The sequence below is a fragment of the Gigantopelta aegis genome, chromosome 14 (genome assembly GCF_016097555.1).
Source record: "Gigantopelta aegis isolate Gae_Host chromosome 14, Gae_host_genome, whole genome shotgun sequence".
Lineage (NCBI taxonomy): Eukaryota > Metazoa > Mollusca > Gastropoda > Neomphalida > Peltospiridae > Gigantopelta > Gigantopelta aegis.
In genome coordinates this window covers 58,101,548-58,128,421 of record NC_054712.1, presented here as the reverse complement: position 1 = coordinate 58,128,421, position 26,874 = coordinate 58,101,548, and the positions used below count along the sequence as shown (strand labels likewise).

The following is a 26,874-nucleotide window of genomic DNA, read 5'->3' as shown; positions in this document are numbered from 1 at the left end:
TTACTCTAGTCCAAGTACTCTGCCATTTGAAAGATAGACATTTGGACAGTTACATGTATGATCGCTCTCTCAGCCAGAGATAACTCTACAGCGAAAACATGGAATTGCTGCCTGCCACCAGGTATGCAAAGATTCCCGCTCTAAAACAACAATAGCCCTATATGTTTGACATTAAAAACTATTAAACTGAATTTTAAGTTTGCTGATAACAAATATTTGACATATTGATCACTAATACACACACTACAGGAAGAAACCCGTTAGCACCTCGCATTTAACCAGAACATTATTGAGATGGGGTGCTGTTGGGTTTTTCCTGTAGTGTGTATACTATTGGTTAATATGCGAAATATGACCGAACACGAAGTAGAGGACTCATTGGAAGTTTTTTAAGCCATCCCATTGGCTGTTGGGATGTTCGGACAAGACTATTATCCCTAGGGGGAATATCCCATTGTTTGAGATCAGGTTAAGTACAAAAGAAAAGGGTTTTTTTTACTGTTTGAACAAAACAATCAGTACAATGGGCTAGAATTGGCTTTGTTTTTTATATTTACTAATGGAACATTTCAAGGTGGAATGGCATTAAGCAGGTCCATAGCTAGGATTTTTTGTTCATGGAGGGCAGATGAATTCTTGAAACGAACAAGCATGGAAGGTGCAAGAAATTAGAGGGTCCGGGAGCATGCCTCCCAGGACATTTTGAAATCTAAAGGCTCTGAAATACCATTTCGCAGCCATTTGAGGGAGGTTACATACTTATCAATATCAATAACCAGTAAAAACTATTTACAGCCCTGTTAAGAGCTAACTGTTAATGTACTAACTGCTAACCCCAATTTCCATCTTTGACATTCCTACTTACCACAGTAGTCACAGTATTTGCGACAATTTCCCTTTGCCCATCCAACATACGGGCCAATGCACGAGCTCTTTCCGTACTGTTCGCAGTTTGGCAATACGTTTTCACATGCTGGTGCTGCTGTTGGATGTTGAACTGTTTAACAGATACAAACAATGTTTCTTTAGTAGCACACTGTTTAACAAGCTTCCTGAGAGTACTGATAAAGCAATATAATTATTGTTCTCAACAGCACCCAAAAACTTTTCATATCTCCCAAGTTCAATGGCCAAAAATGGGTAAAATACCATGAAAGTAAAACTGGATCTGTAATAGTACATGATAAAGCCATACACAGCTCAGTATTCGGAGGCATTGTTAAAAAAAATAGTCCGGAAAGCTAAATGTGAGACAGAAAGATAGACAGACAGACAGACAGACAGAGACAGACAGACAGAAGAATGGAGATGAAACCTATAGTTCCCTCTTGAACCGATATGTGACTAATAAGTGGCAATTATATCTCGTATCAGTCTCAATTTTAATGTGTATATTTTTTATATATATACATATATATATATTTGTTGTTTTTTTTGTTTGTTTTTTTGGGGGGGGGGTGTTCAATTATCTCAATTTGGCTAGTCTTAAAAAGAAAAGGTTAATGCATTTTGGAAATAAAAATATCTAATTTTTGCGTGTTCTTTTTAAAAAAAAGAGAAAAAAAAAGAAAGAAATGTTTTATTTAACGACGCTCTCAACACATTTTATTTACGGTTATATGGCGTCAGACATATGGTTAAGGACCACACAGATTTTGAGAGGAAACCCGCTGTCGCCATTACATGAGCTACTCTTTCCGATTAGCAGCAAGGGATCTTTTATTTGCGCTTCCCACAGGCAGGATAGCACAAACCATGGCCAGTTATGGATCACTGGTCGGTGCAAGTGGTTTACACCTACCCTTTGAGCCTTGCGGAGCACTCACTCAGGGTTTGGAGTCGGTATCTGGATTAAAAATCCCATGCCTCGACTGGGATCCGAACCCAGTACCTACCAGCCAGTAGACCGATGGCCTAACCACGATGCCACCGAGGCCGGTTTTCTAAAAACAATGACCATAATAAAATAAAAAGTCAATACTAACCCATAGTTGAGAAAGTTGTCTGCTCATGGAGTTTGAAATTATATTTTGTTTATTAGTTTATCCTTCTAAACTCCATATTTGATTATACTCTTACATTTTAATCGCATACATTATATAACTTTCAAATAAAATAACTGATAAGAATTTGATGAATTAGTACCAGTTTGTATGGATAATCCATCGCCATGCAGGCTTATATACATAAGCTTCTAGGTCAAAGGTCAGGACTCATTACTCAAAAGATGTGATTATTCATCAATAATTCATCAATAATTGTTTTTATTACAACTTCATCTCAATCAGAGTGAACAAGGAACTCATTATTAAAAAAAAATTGACAGTTGTTATGGTTATATTTACTATAATGCAGGCTATGCCGAAAAGATTTGCATAACCTATTATTTGCTGAATCTTTATTTTTCAAATTGAAATATATATATTACTAGGACTGATAATTCGGTAGATTTCATATAAATGGTAAATCAGTTGTGCCAAATAAAATTGTACACTGAAAGCACAAATGAAATGACCGTTCATGCAAATTGTAACGGCCTGTAACTAAGGTTACATACATGACCCATGTATGCATGCGTGTGCGATTTTACATGAATTATATTGTCATGTCAGTGTTACATACCAGATCCAATGCCACTGGTGGATCCTCGGCCAATGAAACTGCCCGTCTGTTGGTTGAATTCACAGTGAGGCTCTGCACAGCATTTACCCGGATTCTTTTGTAGGCGGCAGTTAACCGGCAGGTTGGTGTACGTTGGACAGCTGTTAATTAACATGGACAGATAAAGCTGATATGAACAGTGTATCAACTTACTAAGGAAGTACACATATAAAAATGTGTGTTACCTAGATATATATAATTGCAAGACATAGAGATCATTATACAAGCTTGTGTGTCATACTGATTTTATGAAACCAGTGTCAGGATTTTTTTATTGCCCGAGCCCACCCCTTGGATCTGCACCACTCCTTAGATCTGCACCATCCCTTGAATCTGCACCATCACCCTTGGATCTACACCACCCCTTGGATCACCACCACCCTTGGATCTGCACCACCACCCTTGGATCTGCACCATCACCCTTGGATCTGCACCACCCCTTGGATCTGCACCATCACCCTTGGATCTGCACCATCACCCTTGGATCTGCACCACCCCTTGGATCTGCACCATCACCCTTGGATCTGTACCATCACCCTTGGATCTGCACCACCCCTTGGATCTGCACCATCACCCTTGGATCTCAACCATCACCCATGGATCTGCACCACCCTTTAGATCTGCACCACCCCCTGGATCTGCACCACCCCTTGGATCTACACCACCCCTTGGATCTACACCACCCCTTGGATCTGCACCATCACCATTGGATCTACACCACCCCTTGGATCTGCACCATCACCCTTGGATCTGCACAACCCCTTGGATCTACACCATCCCTTGGACTGCACCACCCCTTGGATCTGCACCATCACCCTTGGATCTACACCATCACCCTTGGATCTACACCATCCCCCTTGGATCTGCTCCATCACCCTTGGATCTACACCACCCCTTGGACTAGCATACACCTTGGATCTACACCATCCCTTGGATCTACACCACCCCCTTGGATCTGCACCATCACCCTTGTATCTACACCACCCCTTGGATCTACACCATGACCCTTGGATCTGCACCATCACCCTTGGATCTGCACCACCCCTCGGATCTGCACCACCCCTCCCCTCGGATCTGCACCACCCCTGAGATCTGCACCGCCCCTTGGATCTGCACCACCCCTTGGATCTGTGCCACCCCTTGGATCTGCGCCACCCCTTGGATCTGCACCACTCCTTGGATCTGCACCATCACCCTTGGATCTCAACCATCACCCATGGATCTGCACCACCCTTTAGATCTGCACCACCCCCTGGATCTGCACCACCCCTCGGATCTTCATCACCCCTTAGATCTGTGCCACCCCTTGGATCTGCACCATCCCTTAGATCTGCACCACCCCTTGGATCTGCAGTTGATCCAACCCCTTGGTGCACCATCAGGATCTGCACCATCAATCTACACCATACCTTTGGATATGAAACCATCACCCTTGGATCTGTCTCACCCTTGGATCTAACCACCACAGCCACCAGTGATCTAACCATCCCTTAATCTTACTTTTTTTATTCATTACCCCTTGGATTTACATGTTTGGATCTGCACAATCACCCTTGGATCTGCACACACCTCATCTATATGGTCCCCTGTCTGCACCAGGAAAGTGGATTTAAGATTGTGTAGTACCCCTTGGATCTGCGCCACCCCTTGGACTGCACCAGGCTGGATTGGTCACCCTGGATCTCACCTCCCATGGATCTACCGGCTCTCACCCTGGGTAGGTGTACAGACTTGGATCTACAACCCCGATTTCTCTCTCACTTGGATCTCATTCCAGCCAGTGCACCACAACTGGAATATCAAATCACCGTTGATCTGTGGGATCTACACCCTGTCCCTTGGATGGTGAATATGCACCATCACCCTGGAACAAGATCCCTTGATCTGCACCTACCCTTGGAAGAGTACACCACCCCTTGGAACTGGCCATCCCTTGGTCTACACCACCCTCTCTCACCTTGTATATCTATGTGGATCTGCACCATCACCATATGTCTGACGCCATATAACCTTAAATAAAATGTGTTGAGTGCATTGTCAAATAAAACATTTCTTTCTTTCTTTTTTCTCTCACTAACCACTAACAACTAACCACTAATTCCCTGTCCTGGACAGACACCTCAAGGAACCGAGGTGTCAGCCCAGGAAAGTGTTCTTGAACTTTATTTTGATATAAGCATACAAAATAGCAAGAGAGAAAGGTATTTAACGTGTTAGTGGTTAGTGAGAGAGAAGTTGATGCAATGATTATATACCTGCCCTCTGAGCTGTTAAAAAAGTCCGCAAGAACCAGGATGCGAACCCAGTACCTACTTGCCTAATTAAGTGTACAGATTGACCACTATAGCACTGGGGCCAGTATTGGTTACTAACTATACTTGGGACTAATCCCCACCCGTGGGCCCATTAGGCTATTTCTCATTCCAACCAGTGCACCACGACTGCTATATCAAACGTTGTGCTACATGTATGTACTATTCTGTCTGTGGGATGGCGCATATAAAACAAAATCATTGCTACTAATGGAAAACATAGCAGGTTTCCCTTCACAGACTATATTTCTAAATGATCAAATGTTTGACATCTAATAGCCGATGATTAATTTTCCATTAGTAGCAAGGGATCTTTGATATATGCGCCATCCCACAGACAAGATAGCACATACCACGGCCTTTGATATACCAGTCGTGGTGTACTGACTGGAACGAGAAATAACCCAATGGGCCCACCAATGGTGATCGACCCTTGACCGACTGCGCATCAGGCGGGCGGGCTCTCTTTCACTGGGCTATGTCCCACCCCACTAAAACCACTGGGGCCGACTGCGCATCAGGCGGGCGGGCTCTCTTTCACTGGGCTATGTCCCACCCCACTAAAACCACTGGGGCCGACTGCGCATCAGGCGGGCGGGCTCTCTTTCACTGGGCTATGTCCCACCCCACTAAAACCACTGGGGCCGACTGCGCATCAGGCGGGCGGGCTCTCTTTCACTGGGCTATGTCCCACCCCACTAAAACCACTGGGGCCGACTGCGCATCAGGCGGGCGGGCTCTCTTTCACTGGGCTATGTCCCACCCCACTAAAACCACTGGGACCGACTGCGCATCAGGCGGGCGGGCTCTCTTTCACTGGGCTATGTCCCACCCCACTAAAACCACTGGGGCCGACTGCGCATCAGGCGGGCGGGCTCTCTTTCACTGGGCTATGTCCCACCCCACTAAAACCACTGGGGCCGACTGCGCATCAGGCGGGCGGGCTCTCTTTCACTGGGCTATGTCCCACCCCACTAAAACCACTGAGACCGACTGCCCACCACCACTCAGGCGGACGGGCTCTCTTTCACTGGGCTATGTCCCACCCCACTAAAACCACTGGGACCGACTGCGCATCAGGCGGGCGGGCTCTCTTTCACTGGGCTATGTCCCACCCCACTAAAACCACTGGGGCCGACTGCGCATCAGGCGGGCGGGCTCTCTTTCACTGGGCTATGTCCCACCCCACTAAAACCACTGGGGCCGACTGCGCATCAGGGCGGGCGGGCTCTCTTTCACTGGGCTATGTCCCACCCCACTAAAAAACCACTGGGGCCGACTGCGCATCAGGCGGGCGGGCTCTCTTTCACTGGGCTATGTCCCACCCCACTAAAACCACTGGGGCCGACTGCGCATCAGGCGGGCGGGCTCTCTTTCACTGGGCTATGTCCCACCCCACTAAAACCACTGGGGCCGACTGCGCATCAGGCGGGCGGGCTCTCTTTCACTGGGCTATGTCCCACCCCACTAAAACCACTGGGGCCGACTGCGCATCAGGCGGGCGGGCTCTCTTTCACTGGGCTATGTCCCACCCCACTAAAACCACTGGTCCCACCCCACTAAAACCACTGGGGCCGACTGCGCATCAGGCGGGCGGGCTCTCTTTCACTGGGCTATGTCCCACCCCACTAAAACCACTGGGGCCGACTGCGCATCAGGCGGGCGGGCTCTCTTTCACTGGGCTATGTCCCACCCCACTAAAACCACTGGGGCCGGTCTTGATTACTTACTATGCCTGGCACTGGTACGTGCCGTGCTGTGCGTCTATACACCTACACTTGTAGTCACAGTCCACCTCCCAGCTCTGGTCCTGGTAGTACTGCTTGTTACTGTACAAACACACACCTGTCAGCAGAAAGGAAAGGCATCACTGTTAATAACAGACGTTTTACGTCGTCCAGGGATTTATCTACGATTGTTTTAACATGGTCCTACATGTATACGTCTTTCATTTAGTTCATTTCAACTTGTTTTCGTTCTTATATCCAATTAAGGTTCAAGCACGCTGTCCTGGGCACACACCTCAGCTATCTGGGCTGTCTGTCCAGGACAGTGGGTTAGTTGTTAGGTGGTTAGTGGTTAGTGAGAGAGAAGAGGGTGTAGTGGCTGTACACCTACCCATTGAGCCCTTAAGAACTCGCATTGGGTTGGAGCCAGTACCAGGCTGCGAACCCTGTACCTACCAGCCTGTAGTCCGATGGCTTAACTACTGCGCCACCGAGGCCGGTTGTATATGTGTATGTCCAATTGCTGAGATTGGGAAAATTAGTGAAATTTATTCCTATCTGTGATGCTTATTATTAGGCCGTTTAATAATGCAAGCAACATTAATAAATTAAATTAATTTATCAGAACTGACAGCAGTGATTCATCCTGGCATTATGTGTGTCCGAACATATAGGCCCTTTCCAAAAGAAAGTGGCACTGAAAATTCACAATTTCTGTATTAAAAATTCCCAATGTATAGGGGGCGGGACGTAGCCCAGTGGTAAAGCATTCGCTTGATGCGTGGTTGGTCTAGGATCGATCCCCATTGGTGGACCCATTGGGCTATTTCTCGTTCCAGTCAGTGCACCACAACTGGTATATCAAAGGCCGTGGTTTGTATTACCCTGTCTGTGGGATGGTGAATATAAAAGATCCCTTGCTGCATTAGAAAAAATGTAGCAGGTTTCCTCTGATGACTATGAGTCAGAATTACCAAATGTTTGACATCCAATAGCTGATGATTAATTAATCAATGTGCTCCAGTGGTGTCGTTAAACAAAATAAACAAGAGACAATGACTGGGATGTGGAGGTGGACAGCAAAAGAGGTTGAAAGAATGGAGTTGCGAGACTGGGAAGAAACAAGTAGAGAAAGGAAAGTGGGATAAAAAGATGATAATAATAATAAAAAATACACTCAGTCTCTTACTTATTCCAGTTGGTGTTTTTCCTTCTCCTGATCCCTCCGTTATCTCGAGGTGTTGTTTGAAGTTACACACAGGCTTGAGACAGCACTCACCGGGGGAGTGTACGAGGGTGCAGTCATTAGGTAGATCATAGTAAACAGGACACCTGGTAAAGGAAAGGAATGTGTGGTTAACAACACCCCAGCACATTGTTTAATTACAGGGTGTTAGATATGAATTATGCATTATGTACATAGAAAAGAAAAACGTGAGTAAAGAACCATTAGCAGCTACTTATGTTGTAGGCTAATATATTCGATTATATCAGGGATGTCATTAATAGCCGGCACCCGGTGATTTTTCACCGGCTATCGAATCAATTGTCGCCAGGTATCGAACTTCCAATAAACAATGCTTGTCGACTTTTTGTTGATTAATGGCCGCCTATAATTTTATTTTCACCTGCTATTTTTATTTTTAATGACATCACTGTATATTAATAGTGATAAAAATGTTGATGGTCCTGTTGATGATGATGATGATGATGATGATGACAATGATGGGGATGATGTTGATGACATTAATTATTATGTTGATAATAGTGATGATAATACTGACGATTATGATGATGGTATTAATGGTGATGATGCTGATGATGATGATGATAATAAATACAATGATAATGATGATGCAATTGTATGACTTAAGGCGACGAATCATGTCTCATCTTTACAAATGTTTGAACTAAATCTGTTGTTTGATCTTCAAAATCAATAAATGGATGGATGGACGGACGGACAGATGAACAGGAAGATGGATAGACAGATCAACGAATGGACAGATGCAATCAACTCGGCAGGCCAGCACATTCCTTTGATACACCAGTTATAGGGCATTAATTGGGATGGGAAATGGGAAAAACCCAATCAGGGAGTGGGTCCACTACTGTGATTCGATCCTGTGATTTAAACAGCTCAAGTGAGAACCCTAACGACTGAGACAGATCCCACCTGGAGGGGAGAGTCAATGCATACTCTTCATCGTGGGGGAAAGATCCCACCGGGAGGCGAGAGTCAATGCATACTCTTCATCGTGGGGGACAGATCCCACCCGGAGGCGAGAGTCAATGCATACTCTTCATCGTGGGGGACAGATCCCACCGGGAGGCGAGAGTCAATGCATACTCTTCATCGTGGGGGAAAGATCCCACCGGGAGGCGAGAGTCAATGCATACTCTTCATCGTGGGGGACAGATCCCACCCGGAGGCGAGAGTCAATGCATACTCTTCATCGTGGGGGACAGATCCCACCCGGAGGCGAGAGTCAATGCATACTCTTCATCGTGGGGGACAGATCCCACCAGAGTCAATGCATACTCTTCATCGTGGGGGACAGATCCCACCTGGAGGCGAGAGTCAATGCATACTCTTCATCGTGGGGGATAGATCCCACCCGGAGGCGAGAGTCAATGCATACTCTTCATCCTGGGGGACAGATCCCACCAGAGTCAATGCATACTCTTCATCGTGGGGGACAGATCCCACCTGGAGGCGAGAGTCAATGCATACTCTTCATCGTGGGGGACAGATCCCACCAGAGTCAATGCATACTCTTCATCGTGGGGGACAGATCCCACCCGGAGGTGAGAGTCAATGCATACTCTTCATCGTGGGGGACAGATCCCACCAGAGTCAATGCATACTCTTCATCGTGGGGGACAGATCCCACCGGGAGGCGAGAGTCAATGCATACTCTTCATCGTGGGGGACAGATCCCACCAGAGTCAATGCATACTCTTCATCGTGGGGGAAAGATCCCACCCGGAGGCGAGAGTCAATGCATACTCTTCATCGTGGGGGACAGATCCCACCCGGAGGCGAGAGTCAATGCATACTCTTCATCGTGGGGGACAGATCCCACCCGGAGGCGAGAGTCAATGCATACTCTTCATCGTGGGGGACAGATCCCACCCGGAGGCGAGAGTCAATGCATACTCTTCATCGTGGGGGACAGATCCCACCAGAGTCAATGCATACTCTTCATCGTTGGGGACACATCCCACCCGGAGGCGAGAGTCAATGCATACTCTTCATCGTGGGGGACAGATCCCACCCGGAGGCGAGAGTCAATGCATACTCTTCATCGTGGGGGACAGATCCCACCCGGAGGCGAGAGTCAATGCATACTCTTCATCGTGGGGGACAGATCCCACCCGGAGGCGAGAGTCAATGCATACTCTTCATCGTGGGGGACAGATCCCACCCAGAGGCGAGAGTCAATGCATACTCTTCATCGTGGGGGACAGATCCCACCAGAGTCAATGCATACTCTTCATCGTAGGGGACAGATCCCACCGGGAGGCGAGAGTCAATGCATACTCTTCATCGTGGGGGACAGATCCCACCAGAGTCAATGCATACTCTTCATCGTGGGGGACAGATCCCACCCGGAGGCGAGAGTCAATGCATACTCTTCATCCTGGGGGACAGATCCCACCAGAGTCAATGCATACTCTTCATCATGGGGGACGCCTGCTTTCCATGCCTCCCCACACTAACCCTCTTCCTATACCTCTGTGAATGAACATATGTATGATTGTATATAATATTGATTAATGGATGGATGGATCAATGGATGAGATGGGATGGGATGGTATGGATGGATGGAAGCAAGGAAGGATAGACAGCCGGATGGATAAATGGACAGGCAGATGGACCCAGGAACAGATGAATGGATAGATGGCTCAGTGAACAGATGGTTGTAATTACAACAGATTTACTTGTTAAAACATCTATATCTGCCAGTTTTTCCATCTTCACAAATACACTGATAGTCACAGCCATCTTCCCACTTCTCCCCATGACTGTAGGCCTTGCCACCATAGTAACACTGTCCATCTGCAATGAAACACAGTCACTCAACAATGATATTACATTACTACTGTACAAACATAATGAACTACATGTAAATCATGAAAGTATTGCAAGTTAGTTTTGTTTAATGATACCACTAAAACACATTAATTTATTAATCATCAGCTATAAGATTTCAAACATGTGGTAGTTTTTTCCTTAGTAGCAAGGGATCTTTTACATGCACCATCCTACAGAAATAATAACACATACCATGGCCTTTGATATACCAGTCGTGGTGCACTGGCTGAAATGAGAAATCGCACAATGGGCCCGCCGACGGAGATCGATCTCAGACCGACCACACATCAAGCAAACCCTTTACCACTTGGCTACGTCCCTGAACATATTGCAAGATGCCAACAGTAGCCGAAACTGTATATAGAAAGTAACAGTAGCCTAAACTGTATATAGAAAGTACTGCGATTTACATAAAATGCATTGTCATGTTAGGTGTTACTCAAAGATAGTAAGAATAATTAAATTACTCCAAATGAAGGTTTGGTTTTTTGGTTTCAGTGTTGAACTGAATGCTTACAAGCTGTGTACATGTGACATGTGCTGTTTCAGGTATGCTTCTTAACTTCACGCAAAACACAATAAACGCCACTATATACACACCCATTCCTAAAAACGTTTGATTCCAAACCACCATAAACACTAGGCCAGTTTCTCTGCAGTCTGCGATATATCCTCAGACAATAGTATCACATTTTGCTAAAAAACTGAATTTGAACTTGTGTCTGTCTACGTGTGAACAGTGTCTGAGTGGTGTTCGCACAATGGTTTTTAATATGACGTTTATCGCGTTTTGCGATGAAACTCTTCATATACAGAAAGCTTACTGAGTGATATGCTAGCATTTCAAATATGCCCAATGAGCTAAAAATCTCTGTAATCAGGCTACGTATTCATACACGTACTTAAGTCAATGTATGATACTTATTTATGTACTTTAGGTATGTATTTAGGTATCATACATTGACTTAAGTACGTTTATGAATACGGAGTCAGATCTCTTCATAGTCAGTGAATTGTATCATATATTAGACAACTGACAAAAGACCAAAAAAAAGAGAAGTGTTTTGTTTTTTGTTTAACGACACTACTGACACTACTGACTGACTGACACTGCTGACACTACTGACTGACTAATCATTGGCTACTGGATGTCAAACATTTGGTACTTCTGACTCATTGTTTAAAGAGAGGAAACCCACTAAATTTTTCATTAATAGCAAAGGATCTTTTGTATGTACTTTTCAACAGGCAGAACAGCACATATCATGGCTTTTGAAAACTTGTTTAAAAGGTATAAACCATGTTACCTATGCAAGTGACACTAAAGTATACAACTTAGTTGAAATTTGCTAGTGGTGCACATATGAAAATAAAAATAAATGAGGAAACAAAGAAACCAGTTCATGGTTGCTCTAAATAGAAAGTACCTATTTGAATACTTGCAATCATTATTATATTATATTATAGTATTATAGTATTTCCACGAATACTCACAAATATGATATACAAATTGCAGGCCCACCCCCATAAGCACTCGCCAGTATCATAGTAAATGGCAACACCACAAGCATTCGTTAACATGATATTAAATTGCTAGCACCCTGTGAACATTTACAATCATCATACTAAAACACAAGCACCACCTGATGATCACTCACACTCCTGTGCACCACGACTGGTATATCAAAGTCTGTGATATGTGCTATCCTGTCTGTGGGATGGGGATGTTGCATATAAAAGATCCCTTGCTACTAATGGAAAAATGTAGTGGATTTCCTCTCTAAAACTCTTTGTCAGACTAACCAAATATTTGACATCCAATAGCTGATGATTAATAAATCAATGTGCTCTAGTGGTGTTGTTAAACAAAAACACCTCCTGAATATGCTACAAATAACAATTGAATTCTGTAACTGTATACTTACAATATCCGGTGCTTGATTTGTTGGGATCTGAAACATAAAATAATACACATCAGTGTAATAGAAGCATTAGGTACTTGTAAATCAACCAAGTGACCAATCACAGATATCCTTTGTAGCCAACAGTTGTAAAATGTCAGTGCAAGTGACCAATCACAGATAGCCTTTGTAGCCAACAGTTGTAAAATGTCAGTGCAAGCGACCAATCACAGATAGCCTTTGTAGCCAACAGTTGTAAAATGTCAGTGCAAGTGACCAATCACAGATAGTCTATGTAGCCAACAGTTGTAAAATGTCAGTGCAAGTGACCAATCACAGATAGTCTATGTAGCCAACAGTTGTAAAATGTCAGTGCAAGTGACCAATCACAGATAGTCTATGTAGCCAACAGTTGTAAAATGTCAGTGCAAGTGACCAATCACAGATAGTCTATGTAGCCAACAGTTGTAAAATGTCAGTGCAAGTGACCAATCACAGATAGCCTTTGTAGCCAACAGTTGTAAAATGTCAGTGCAAGTGACCAATCACAGATAGTTTATGTAGCCAACAGTTGTAAAATGTCAGTGCAAGTGCTTGTTCTGAATGTAAAGGTTAAAACCTATGATCTGACCGGACCTGGCTAGCTCTGGCACTCAGCAAATACACCTATTGCAAATTTTAAAAAGAAAATGGATACTAAATTTTGTTAATCTACAAACCTGTAACACATTTAGATAAGTTGCAATAGAGTGAAACAAAAGTCTGCTATGCTGAATTGGGGAAATACTCTTTAAAAGCTTGTCTCCACAACTGTTACTTCTCAGAGGTACATGCGTTTTTAAAAATATGACAAATGCTTTTCAGGGTATTAAAAATACCAGGACAACCAGAAACACTTTGGATGTACGGAAATGGATAAACTAAACAATATAATTTTAGTAATTAGGGGATAACCCTACTGTGTTTTCCGAATTGCGGACGTATATCGGTGGTTTTACTGTCGCAAACTTAGTTTTATTGGCAACGCGTTAGCAGAGCCAATAAAACGGTAAATTTGCTACTGTAAAACCACCAATATACGTACACAAATCGGAAAACACAGTAGGGTTATCCCTATTCTAATAAAACTGTTTGCTGGTTGATTTTAAATAGGAAATTGTCACATTTGTAGTACTTAAGAATAAGCCTATAAACGTCACCAGCTGGTGACGTCATTAGGCAGCCCATTAACAGACGATGGGTGGTCGGACAGTTAGCGGCTCGAACATTGATGTGTAATTTGACATATTTAATCTGCTCTCATGATTAGATAACGGCTAATAAAGAATAATATGTTCATTTCTGACATAAAAACTTCTCAGTATTTAACTACTTGTGTACATAATATGAACACTACAAAAATTGTATTTATGACGTCATTACAAAACAACCCTGTTCTTCGCTTAACCTATGACGTATTTCTGCCAGAAAATTTGCGACCGGTATATCGGTGATTTTACCACCTGAAATTTTTAGCAGTGATCCAATCAGATTCATTCTTACAAATGTGTTGAATTAGAATATCTGATTTGAGTGATCAAAAATGGCTTTAATAGTGAAAGTATGCCATAGTGTTTAAAAACTAGGGTCCGTCACTTTAATGGGGAGAAATATTTCCATGTACTACATGTAATAATATTTTGTTGCAAAATACACAAATGTACCTGTGGGTTTCTATAAATGTTTCAGTTTTATAGATCATTTCGTAAAATTTCTGGCTCGCCCAGAGCTGGCCCTGCACCATTCCAGGTGTATAAACATATTGTGTATGATCATTTTGTTGAGACATTGCTAGAGAAAATCTTATTTTGTTTAACACAACAGGTAAACAAATGGGTTACACATATGTTTAATTCTCAGGTCTGAATTTTCACACATTTTTGTATCTCAAAGAAAAACACTTGATTGATGAGACAAGGACTGGGTTGTAGAAGAGGATGGTATAAACAATAAAGATGGGATTCTGAAAAGTAATAAGGAAAAATGCCAATCTGATTGTATGTTATTTTGACAACTGACTGACAGATAGAAAGAGAGGACAACTGACTGACAGATAGAAAGTAGTTATTTTGACAACTGAACTACCACTACTTAGCTACAATGGAGAAAGGTAAAGTGCCAATCTGATTGTATGTTATTTCGAAATTTGATTGACAGATAGAAAGAGAAGAAATCAACTGCCACCAATCAAAGATGGGATTCTGAAAAGTAAAGGATTTTAAGAATGGAGAAAGGGAAACCGCCACTTGGCACTTTCCCTTTCTCCAACTTAAAATCCTTTACTTTTTAGAATCCCATCTTTTATTGTTTGTACCATCCACTTCTACAAACCAGTCCTTGAAGTGCTTTTCTCTTAGATACAAAAATGTGTGACCTAACTGTATGTTATTTGGTTGACAGAAAAACAGAAAGGAAATTCACTGCCACCATTATGGCTACTCCTAGTGATAAGTAGCAAGGCCTTTGATACACCAGTCAAGGAACATTTGGTTTTCAAATTCTTCATTAGCGATATTTCCAGTCAATTGAAAATTGAAAAGCAAAAACTGTTTAATGTTTTAAAATTGTGTAGCGATCTCTGAAACATGAGTAGCGCATCGCGACGCGATACTAAACAAAATGTTCCCTGCCAGTCATGGGTCACTGGTTGTGTAACCTATGAGTACAGACTGCAAACGTACCACAGAATCCACAAAACTTCATGCAGTTATCGTGCGCCCACGGCCCGAACGTGGTGCACATATCACTACCATATTTGTCACAGTCTGTCTTCTTGTCCACACAGGGAGGTGGTGGGTCTGTGTGTAGAGCTGAAAACAAAATACATCATAAAAAAATATATAAATAGATATTTTATATTGCATTAAATTGTGTTTCTCTAAATATATAGCATTACCGGGAAATTACTATGGTCGACGATAGTCAGTTTTCACACCCTTGTTTTGGCTTCGTACACAATAAATATTACATATCCAATTGTAATGTTTTGATATGATATATTTGACAAAAGGTACTTTTTATTTCTTTCATCTTTTAAAATTTAAACTTAATATTTTGTCCAGAATTATGAAAAATAAAAACATACTGACCTGTAAACAGCCTTGTCTGTTCATTGTAGAATTTTGACAGGGGTCAAGGTTAGTAGACTAGTTTTTATTATAATGTCACGAAGCATTGTAATAATATAGCTAATTTTGAATTTGAATGATGTCAGTATTCCAATGATCTCACTTTGCATCTTACAATAACAATAAACTAGGTACATGATGTTTCCATTTTCAGAATGCTGGAAAAATGCTAATGCAAAATTGCTGTAATAGTTGAAATGTTTTTGAATGAACGTTATTAATACACCTGAATGTCTTTAAAGAAAATCTTGTAATTAAAAAATTGTACCTTTTACGAAATATGGATTTCAAGGCAAATTACTGCCATCGACCTTAGTAATTCAGCACCAAACTGACATAGTCATAAATGTAATAATTCAGCAGGATTCCATGCTTTCACAAATCCCAGATATTAGGTAGGAAGTGTTGGATTAAGAGATGGATTCTTAAAATATATATGTTGATAATCTTTAAAATTCTTGTGGAATCCTAAAAAAAAAAAAAATTAAAAATTCCCTGCCTGTAATAACTGGTATAAAGTTCATTGTTCAGAATACTGAAACAGTGCACAATACCAGTTTATTATGACTGGTATTGATGGTAAAAAGTTCATAAAATAGCTTACGATGACAGATGCCACAAAATCTTTTACAGTTGTCATCTGCCCATGGTTTGTATTCTGTACACACATTTTTGCCAAAGGTCGCACAGTTGTCGAGTTTGTCAGCACAGACATCTGGAAGATGTGTGGCTCCTGAAATATAAATACATAAATAAATTTAAACAAAGAAGAAGTTTGTTTTGTTTAATAACACCACTAAGCGCATTGATTTATTATCATTGGCTTCTGGATGTCAAAAATTTGGTAATTTTGACATAGTCTTAAAGGAAACCCGCTACATGTTTCCATTTGTAGCAAGGGATCTTTTATATGTACCATCCCACAGACAGGATAGCACATACCACCACCATTGATATACCAGTCATAGTGTACAGGCTGAAACGAGAAATAGCGCAATTGGCCCACCAATGGGGATCGATCCCAAACCGACCACGCATCAAGCGAGCACTTTACCACTGGGCTACGTCCCACCCCTAAATAAATAACTGCATAGACAAAGTTATTTAATTATATTTTAATAATTAATGCATTAAATTTGATTTAAGTAATTAAAGGCCCTGGATGTCGGACTTGAAATTTAAATACTACCAGCTTTTAAATTTTTTGAACTGATTTAATGTACAGTGAAACCCCTCTAAACCGGACACCTTCAGGACCAAGTAAAATGTCTGGCTTTAGAGGCATATGGTTTCGAGAGGTTAAGTTCTGTAATGATTTCTAAAAAAGGACCATGAAAAATGTCTGGTTTTGGAGGAATTCCGGTTTACAAAGGGTCCTGTTTTGAGAGGTTCCAAACATAACAAATAGGGATTAATTGGATGGGATATTAAAGTACAATGCTATTAAAAAAAATAAAAAATTAACATGAAATATTTTTCTAAAAGTCACTTAATTTTATGTGAATGTATTAAGAGGGCATTAAAATTATGCATTGTATTACCATTTTTTTTAAACCAGTGTAATGTTTCCAAATATAGTACATACATGTAGGAACATTATAAGAAGGTACTAATCGTAACGACAAATGTAAGCAAGTTACATATCAATTATAAGCCATAATTAGTTCATTTATATAATTCCAATTTTTCATTTCAACTTATCTTTGTGCTTATATCCAATTAAGGTTCAAGCACGCTGTCCTGGGCACACATATTGGCTATCTGTCCAGAGAGTGGGTTAGTTGTTAGTTGCTTAGTGGTTAGTGAGAGAGAAGAGGGTGTAGTGGCCTTACACCTACCCATTGAGCCCTTAAGAACTCGCTCTGGGTTGGAGCCGGTACCTGGCTGCGAACCCTGTACCTACCAGCCTGTAGTCCGATGGCTTAACCACTGTGCCACTGAGGCCGGTTCCAATGTTTCAGGATATCTTGGAAGTACAAACCTGGTGCCATGGTTGTTAGTGGAGCAGCTGTAGAGTGCACTGGAAACAAATAATAACATAGCAATTATTCATCTAGCATTAAAAACATCTGTAACACTATATAATAAAGCTAAATACAAAATTTCAGCTGAAGTCCGTTCAAGGACCATAACTTTGTAAAAAAAAGAGTAAATCACCATGATTATCAAACTTGATCTGTAACAGCACAAGATAAAGCTATATATAAAGAAATTCAGTTTAACATCGAGGCATTACAAAACTACAGACAGACAGAAGGATGGAGATGAAACCTAGAGTCCCTCTGGTTTGACAGGTAGGGGCTTAATAATGCCTCAAACCAGCGTCAAATAGTAAAACAGGTAACAATTAGTGATGTCAAAGTTAAAGTTTGTTTTGTTTAACGACACCACTAGAGCACATTAATTTATTTATCATTGGCTATTGGATGTCAAACATTTGGTAATTTAGTCTTAGAGAGGAAACCAGCTATATATTTCCATGAATAACGAGGGATCTTTTATATACACCATTTCACAGACAGGACAGAAATGACCGGAATGAGAAAAAGCCCAATGGGATCGATCCTAAACCGACCATGAACCAGGCAAGCACTTTACCACTGGCCTTAGCCTACGTCGAGCACCACATCTTGATCAGTTTCTAAATTCAGGGGACAGACCCTAGAACGAGTAATAAGGTTAACTGAAAAGGTAATGAGTGTGATCAAGCCTGCAGCTCATCACTCGTCAGACGAGTTCTCCATCACTGAACTCTATCCTGCCCTTTACAATATTCAAAGTCATATTAATGTACAAGACAAATTCTAAGGGAAATGATGTACAGCCCTTTGTGGATGTGGAAGCCAAGTGTGTGATAATGGAAGGTCCCTACAGTCTCCTCTTTCACTAACCTCTGTGCTGGACAGACAGCCCAGATTCCAGAGAAATATGTTCAGGACCTCATTACATGAAGCAATCTTATTGCTAAGTTCACCTTAAGTGAATAAGGTAGTTATGCATATAAAGTGATCTTAGGGCTACCATCACTGCGTTGAACAGGATCCTGAACATATTTGAAAAAATGGCCTTGCTCTCATATTTGCCAAATTGGATGCCCGTGAAATTCCAACCAACTTCCAATACTATTTTAAGTAGAGTTTAAAAAAACTGTTAAAATCTTAGTGTGTCTACACCTCTTTTCTCCCCCATTCCCACTTGTAAAATCCTTTATTATACACCAGTGTAAGATATTGCTCATGTCATAACAATCACTCGATATCGAACTAGTGTAATATTGGTTTGACGAGAACGTGATGTAGATCACTTGCTGACCCAATTTGTAGAAAAATAATGTGCAGTAGGTCTCGACATCTGCTCACTTCTGCATTGTGGCAGTTTGTTTGTAATAGATAAAATACTAAACGAGCTTGTCTGTCATACCATTTTTATGAAACTCGTGAACAGTGTTGGTATTTGACTCGCTTTCACTCGTCAGATACCAAAACTGTACACTCATTTCATAAACATGGTATAAGAGGCAAGCTCGTTTAGTATTATATATATAATCTACTCCTGACAGTGACACCCACCGTTGCAGGCAGAATAGAGGATCTGAGAGGTGAGTGTCTTGAGGTCGCTGAACGCTCCGACTATGAACATGTTTGTTGAGTCTGGGTCACTGGCAATGCTGTGAAGCTCGTTACGATTGGCACCAGCTCCCACTCCGACTGCAATGATCTCTATATTGTCGAGCCTGGCCCGGTCTGCCTCCTGTGTGGTGAGCACCGTATTGGAGCTCTGACCATCCGTGATGACGACTGCAATCCTCGGCACCTGACTCCTGGCCCCGGCGTTCTGCGAGAACATCTGTTCACGCATGTACTTGAGAGCGTCGGCGGTATTGGTTCCGCCGCCCATGTACTGGAGACCATCAATGGCCTTGAGAACGCTGACTCTGTCCTTGTACATGTCAAGTGGGAACTCCTGGGATGGGTAGCTGCTGAACTGCATCATGCCCACATGGACAAGGTCCCTGCCCACGGGCAGGCGGGAGACGATGTGCTTGAGGAAGTCCTCCAGGTGTTCATAGTTGCTCTTGCCCACGCTGGTGGAAGAGTCAAGCAAAAAGACGATGTCTGCTCGGCCAGGACAGCCTGGAACATAGGATTGGTAGATGTCAGTGGATAGGCAGGTTGCATAGATGGGTGCATGGATAGTTAGATGGATGGATGGGTGAGTGGACAGATGGTGGGATAGCCAGATACATAGAAAGAAGGACTGAACAAATGGACGGATGGACTAATGGATGGATAGAGTAATGGATGGATGGACTAATGGATGGATGGAACAATGGATGGACTGACTGATGGATGGATGGACTAATGGATGGATAGACTAATGGATGGATTAATGGGTGGATGGAACAATGGATGGACTGACTGATGGATGGATGGACTAATGGATGGATGGACTAATGGATGTATAGACTAACGGCTGGATGGACTAATGGATGGATGGATTGATGCTGGGAGAGCCAGAAATACAGAATGAGTGGAATGAACAAATAGATGATATATAGTGTTTGTACCTGTAGTTGCTCTGTCCTACGCTAATGGAAGAGTTCGGTAGAAATGTAGGATTTCTAGTGAATGAATGAATCAATGAATGGATGGATGGATAAATGGAAAATATAGGATGAATTTAATGGATAGATGGATTGAACAGATGTATTGGACAATGGGATGGATGGATAATATATAAAATGAATGAAGAGATGACCAAATGAATGGATGAATGCTGGGACATTCAGAACTATAGAATGAAGGCATGAAGAAATGGATAGATGAATAATTGGATGAATGGATGGATGGATGCTTGGACATCCACAATTGTAGAAAAAATGAATAGATGGGTAGACAGATTGGATGATGGTTGGATGGAGGCCGGGACAGCCAGAATTGTAGAATGAATGAACGCGCGGATGAATGGATGATCAGATGGATGGACAGATTAAGGAAAGAAATGTTTTATTTAACGACACACTCAACACATTTTATTTATGGTTATATGGCGTCAGACATATGGTTAAGGACCACACATATATTGAGAGAGGAAACCCGCTGTCGCCACATCATGGGCTACTCTTTTCGAATAGCAGCAAGGGATCTTTTATATGCATCATCCCATAGACAGGGTAGTACATGCCACGGCCTTTGTTACACCAGTTGTGGAGCACTGGCTGGAACGAGACGGACAGATGAATGGAGATAATGGACAACAGTTTGTAATTGTTCTAACCAACACTGATGGTACAGTCCAACAGAAAAGACAATCAGTCAGTTTTGTCAGGACAGTCACAAATGTAGAATGAATGAATGGATGGATGGATGGATGGATGGATGGATGGATGGATGGATGGATGGATGGATGGATGGATGGATGGATGGATGGATGGATGGATGGATGGATGAATGAATGGACTGATGGACTGACCGATGGATGGATGGTGTTCATTATTGCTTTGACCAACACTGGTGGAAGAGTTCAATTAAAAAAAAACCCATTAAAATGTTAGCTTTGCCAAGATAGCCTGAAACAACATTGGTTCTCAACTTATTTTGATGACTGGTAGTGGGTGGGTTGTTGTTGAGTTAGTGATTAATTGAATAAATGAAAACATTTATGAACGTTATCTTCAGTTAAGAAATACATGTACCAAAGAAGTGTATTTTGTTAGTATCAGCTTGTAGATCTATGTACACTCACCAGTTGGGGTAGGTAGATTATTTGCAGAAGTCGGAACTTCTGAAAAACAAATATTCATCAATTTTAATACAAAATAACTTAAATTTGTTTGCTAATTAATGACATTAAATACATTTTTCTATATTAAAATAATTAAATAATGATTAAAATGAAAAACCCCATTATATCATAGACTAGTTTCAGTGCTTGAAATATATACTTGTCCATTTGTCCTGATAAGAAAATCTGCCCAGACAAGCAAAATGTATCTCAATGGTTGTTCAGTGGACAAGTAAACATTTTCAGTGCAGTTTCAGTTTGAGCCGTCAAAAATACGGTCCTTGTACTTGAATAAAACAAAACATTTATTTAGGCAAGCAACAATATTGGTGGAAAAGTAGATCTCTAGATGTACTTGTCCGGTGCACTAGTGAAAATGTTGGTGGACGAGTAGATCTCTAGATGTACTTGTCCGGTGCACTAGTGAAAATGTTGGTGGACAAGTAGATCTCTAGATGTACTTGTCCGGTGCACTAGTGAAAATGTTGGTGGAAAAGTAGATCTCTAGATGTACTTGTCCGGTGCACTAGTGAAAATGTTGGTGGAAAAGTAGATCTCTAGATGTACTTGTCCGGTGCACTAGTGAAAATGTTGGTGGAAAAGTAGATCTCTAGATGTACTTGTCCGGGGCACTTGTGAAAATGTTGGTGGACAAGTAGATCTCTAGATGTACTTGATTGGTGCACTAGTGAAAATGTTGGTGGACAAGTAGATTTCTAGATGTACTTGTCCGGTGCACTAGTGAAAATGTTGGTGGACAAGTTGATCTCTAGATGTACTTGTCCAGTGCACTAGTGAAAAAGTCTGGTTGTTTCTATCGCTATAGTTTATTATATTTCTGTATTCTTATTCATTTACATTACTGCATCGTCTGGTCATATACACTCATTTCATTTCTGTAATAAACAATCATTCTCCTTAGGAGACCTAGGAAGTGGCAGTCCTCCTATGGACGAGGAGACCTACATGTAGGAAGTGGCAGTCCTCTGCAGGACGAGGAGACCTACATGTAAGAAGTGGCAGTCCTCCTCAGGACGAGCACGTGATAGTGGAAGCAATCACGACTTGGCTAACTTCTTTTCAAATTAGCATTGTGCAGAGATACGATTTTGATATCTAAAAGTACTCCTAACGCATTATATATCCTCAAATGGACCCAACAAATGTTCGTATCTTCAATAAGTTCATACTCTGTGTATACAACAAAAAAAATGGGGCCAATTCCTTTGAAAGTCAAAATTGATATTAGTTCATTAAAAAAAAATCAATAAAATAAACATCAATACTCAACGTGTCAAGGACATATTTTAATTAACTAAATCTGGGACAAACGGACAGCCAAACAGACAGATGTACGGAATCAAAACCGGTAGGGGTTTAATATTGTCAAACTTTGTGATAAAAACACGAAAAACAAATTCTACATAGGCCTATACGAAGTTCCAAACATAATAAACTTTTACAAAGCACTCAATAAATAAAAGGATGGCCTAAACATAAACTGAATATAACTACTCATTAGTAAAGAACATGAAGTTTTGGAAAGAGTTCGTCCCGTACCTCTCTATATCAAAGGTTCTAAAGACTAACCCTAACCATTGAAAGAGGAGTACGGATCGAACTCATGTCATATTGAGACCAGAGTAACTCGTATACAAACCATTCTTGATGCGAGATGCCAGAGAACTGGACAAGTCATTCAGAGCGTTGTAGTTATCTGCCCTTATCACGTATCTGGAGCCAGGGTTGCTGGCCTCACCAGTTAGCTCCCTTGATCCTGTTCCACCGCCGACACCCACGTTAAAAATAGAAACGCCTTGATCCTTCAAATGTTTCGCCTGAGTCATCGCAAAATCGGGATTGCTCGATCGACCATTGCTGACGTGTATGACCACGTGAGGAACGTTGGGTCGCCCACCTCCCGGAATACCGAATGCTGATTGGCTGACAAACTGAAAGGCGGTCCCGCGGTTTGCCGTTCCTCCAGAGAATGGAATGCTGGCTATGCTGCTCGTCAGCTGATTGGCTGATCTGAACTTGTTGAGCGGGATCTGGCTGTGGTAGCCGCCACCATAGGTGACCACGCCCACCTGCATTCTCGTTGGTCCAATGGTCCAGTGGGTGACCATGTTTTGCACGAATTGCAGCATCTTGGCAAAGTTGTCCGACCCAACAGTGTCCGAGGAATCAAGAACGAAAATAACATCTGCCTGAGAGTTCCAATCTGAAATTAGGTGCATATAAAAAAAGCATAGTTATAAGAATAGCGTTTGGTGGTGGTGATGTTAATAAATGTACAATTGATTGATTGATATGGCATGACATGTCATCTTGGCTTAATTAACTGGAAACTCTCAGAATTGTCAGCTGCGGTCTGGCGTAAACAGTGCTTCCCCAAGAAAACTTCATGGAAGATTTATAAAATATACTTGAAGGGTCACTCATAAGAACACTAAATATATTAACAATGCCTGTCCAACACATTAAATGTGACTCACGGCAAATGTGACCTTTTGGAAAATGTGTGAATTTTATATAATATATGGTTTAATGGGAAGCTGAAAGCAAGCATCAGCCAAGAAACATGTGTAATGTTTTCAGTCACGCTGTACGGAGGGGTGAACAATATGGACAAGTTGCATGTGTGTTGGAAATTTCATTGCAAAAATGTCAATCACCGAGTTGATAGCGACGTCTTTGTGAATATGTATGAGTGCAAGTCCATATAATCGACCCCCCTTCATAGTTGTACGCAAAAACGTTTTTTGGCGACACAGTGCACTGAATGAACGTTCACACTCGCAACTTATTAATGGAATGACACAGAGTAAACGTATCAAAGAACGAATATTTACAAACATCATCACATCTGTTTCTTTCAAAGTGTCCAGAGCAGAACTGGGCTTGTCTGATTGTGGAACTCTCGACCAGTTAGTCCATAAGCCAGACGGGTCGGGCGGTACTAACTTCATCTACTCTTAGTTTTGCCATGTACATCGTAATAAATATTTTATAATGTTTTGATTTAGTTATTCAGTTAATAATTCTTTTGCAATATTGTTTTTGAGGAAAGGGCGTAGGGTTATCATAAGCGTTGTTACACAAACACGTCCAAGAAAACGTTTTATATATTAATATTAATTAGATGTCACTATAAGCTTCTGTGGCAATAAGATCCTTCAAAAAGAATATTTGAGGTGCTGAGACTAAACTTTATGTAAAAATTCTACTGAAAAGTAAAACTGTGAATTCTATTTTGTAACGTTACAAAAACCGTGTTATATGAGACCCTAATACCCAAACCATTTCAATATTGGTAACATTCTCCAGTCCATTAACTCCCCACAATCCACGTTTTGTATTCTTAAATGTCCTGACAAATATTTTACAATGCTTTTAATATAGTCACCCCTAGAAATTCTGTAAAAATATAACTGTCGTGGAAATGGGGGTAGGGTCACAAAACATTCGTCCCCCCAGGTGATACCAAATGGTCACATTTTGGGTCCTGGCTCATGGGCTAAGTGTCTTTCCACTAAATCTAGTTCAACATCAATGGCTGATGCATCAGATGGGTAAATCTTCTCTGTGGTATTCAATTAAAGGCTTGGTCAATTCCGCTAATCCTTGCCTCATGACAGATATTAGGTGAAGAGACTTAACTGCAGTAACGTGACTGTCACTGAAACGTTCCAATAATTGTTGTATGATGTGATCCAGATACGGTATAATGAGGTTTCTTCTGTAATATTCCTCTGGGTCCAGGACAGGCGCATTGCAGCGATATTGTTGTACATAACAGCTTCTCGGAATCGATGGGCCGACAGAAATGCTATAAGCCAATTTAACAGCTTGGTTGTTCCAATCTTTGTTGAATTTGTTAACGCACACTTTGAAGTGTGTTCTGAACGGAAATACTATGTCGGTAGCTTTTCACGATGTCAGCTGATCGTCCCTGAAGACAGACGGTTATGATTCGTATGTATGCCATTCAGGACATTGTCACAATGAGTGTCATGAAGAATTGTGTCATTGCAAGAAAATAAGAACCAGCGTCATCGATGGTGTCACGATTCCAGTCCTTCGGTGAATTTCTCATCTCGTCTAAGCAAGTAATAATAGCCGGGTATAGTTCCGTCATTACTTCAAAGGTGTCATGCCTTTCAATCGATCGTTCGGCAACGTTCGGCACGTGTGTGGTCCGTTTGTAATTTCCAAGCCGGATAAACTGTATCCTAATGAGTAACTGTTATCGGCAATTGCCGAAAATCAGCGAAAGAGAAAATATGGCTTGCAACATAAAGCGAAGTGTTCCGATATGAAAAATGATACGTTGTCGTAAATCTGACCCTTTACTTTGTTTAGAGGATTATTAATAATACTTTTTAAAAAGTCATTTAAAAAGGGCAGATCAAATGACGTGGGGGCGGTACTGAAATTTGTGCCCCCCCCCCCCCCCCCCCCGATCCGTCAATGATCTTTGTTTTGTGGATGATGACTTTAAAAAGCCATTTTAAAAGGGCACATTAAAGGACGAGGGTGGGTTACGGGACCCCTGTGGACCCCCCCCCCCCCCTGAATCCGCCAGTCAACAATTATGATAGAAAAACAGCCACTATAACCAAAGTATTATCTTGTGAATATATTTTCTGGACCAACGAAACCAAAATGCGCCCTCGTATTGTAATAGTGTACATAGAAAATCATCATATATTTTCCGGAATACCGCCAGTTTCTCAGTGTGGAGATGCGATTCACATTAAAGTTAAATCATCGATTATTGGATGTCAAACATTTTGTACTTCTGCCATGTAATGTTAGAAAGTAAACCCGCTACATTTTTCCATTAGTAGCTAAGGGTCTTTTATGTTCACTTTCCCATAGATAGGGCAGCACATACCATAGCATTTGATAGACCAGTCATGAGGCACTGGCACAAGTTTGATGTACAACGCGTTGACATGTTGGTCATCCTTATTATATCTTCCAATAATATAAATTTATGAGTAAATGAAATTATTTTGTTGTAAAATGTTATGGGCAGGTAATTCAAGGTATATTTCAACGTATATTTTAGAATGATTAATAGTCAGCATAAAATGTACTTACTAGAAGATGTAGATGTTTGTCTTTTAGAATGATTAATAGTCAGCATATAATGTACTTACTAGAAGATGTAGATATTTGTCGTTTAGAATGATTAATAGTCAGCATAAAATGTAC

The 26,874-nt window shown here is 41.5% G+C and overlaps 1 protein-coding gene across 1 annotated transcript in view; it reads right to left on the bottom strand.

The window, feature by feature from the left end:
- Window positions 1-25,750, bottom strand: part of LOC121389362 — a 152,001-nt gene extending 126,251 nt beyond the window's left edge. Inside the window, exons 1-12 of the mRNA XM_041520957.1 lie at window positions 25,702-25,750; window positions 23,312-23,875; window positions 19,437-20,000; window positions 17,849-17,887; window positions 16,472-16,600; window positions 15,421-15,549; window positions 12,725-12,751; window positions 10,646-10,763; window positions 7,890-8,032; window positions 6,704-6,818; window positions 2,623-2,762; window positions 866-997 (exon numbers count right to left, since the gene is read on the bottom strand). Of these exons, the coding sequence (XP_041376891.1) occupies window positions 866-997; window positions 2,623-2,762; window positions 6,704-6,818; window positions 7,890-8,032; window positions 10,646-10,763; window positions 12,725-12,751; window positions 15,421-15,549; window positions 16,472-16,600; window positions 17,849-17,887; window positions 19,437-20,000; window positions 23,312-23,875; window positions 25,702-25,750 (2,149 nt within the window). The remainder of the gene's footprint in view (window positions 1-865; window positions 998-2,622; window positions 2,763-6,703; window positions 6,819-7,889; window positions 8,033-10,645; window positions 10,764-12,724; window positions 12,752-15,420; window positions 15,550-16,471; window positions 16,601-17,848; window positions 17,888-19,436; window positions 20,001-23,311; window positions 23,876-25,701) is intronic.
- Window positions 25,751-26,874: the final 1,124 nt, after the last annotated feature.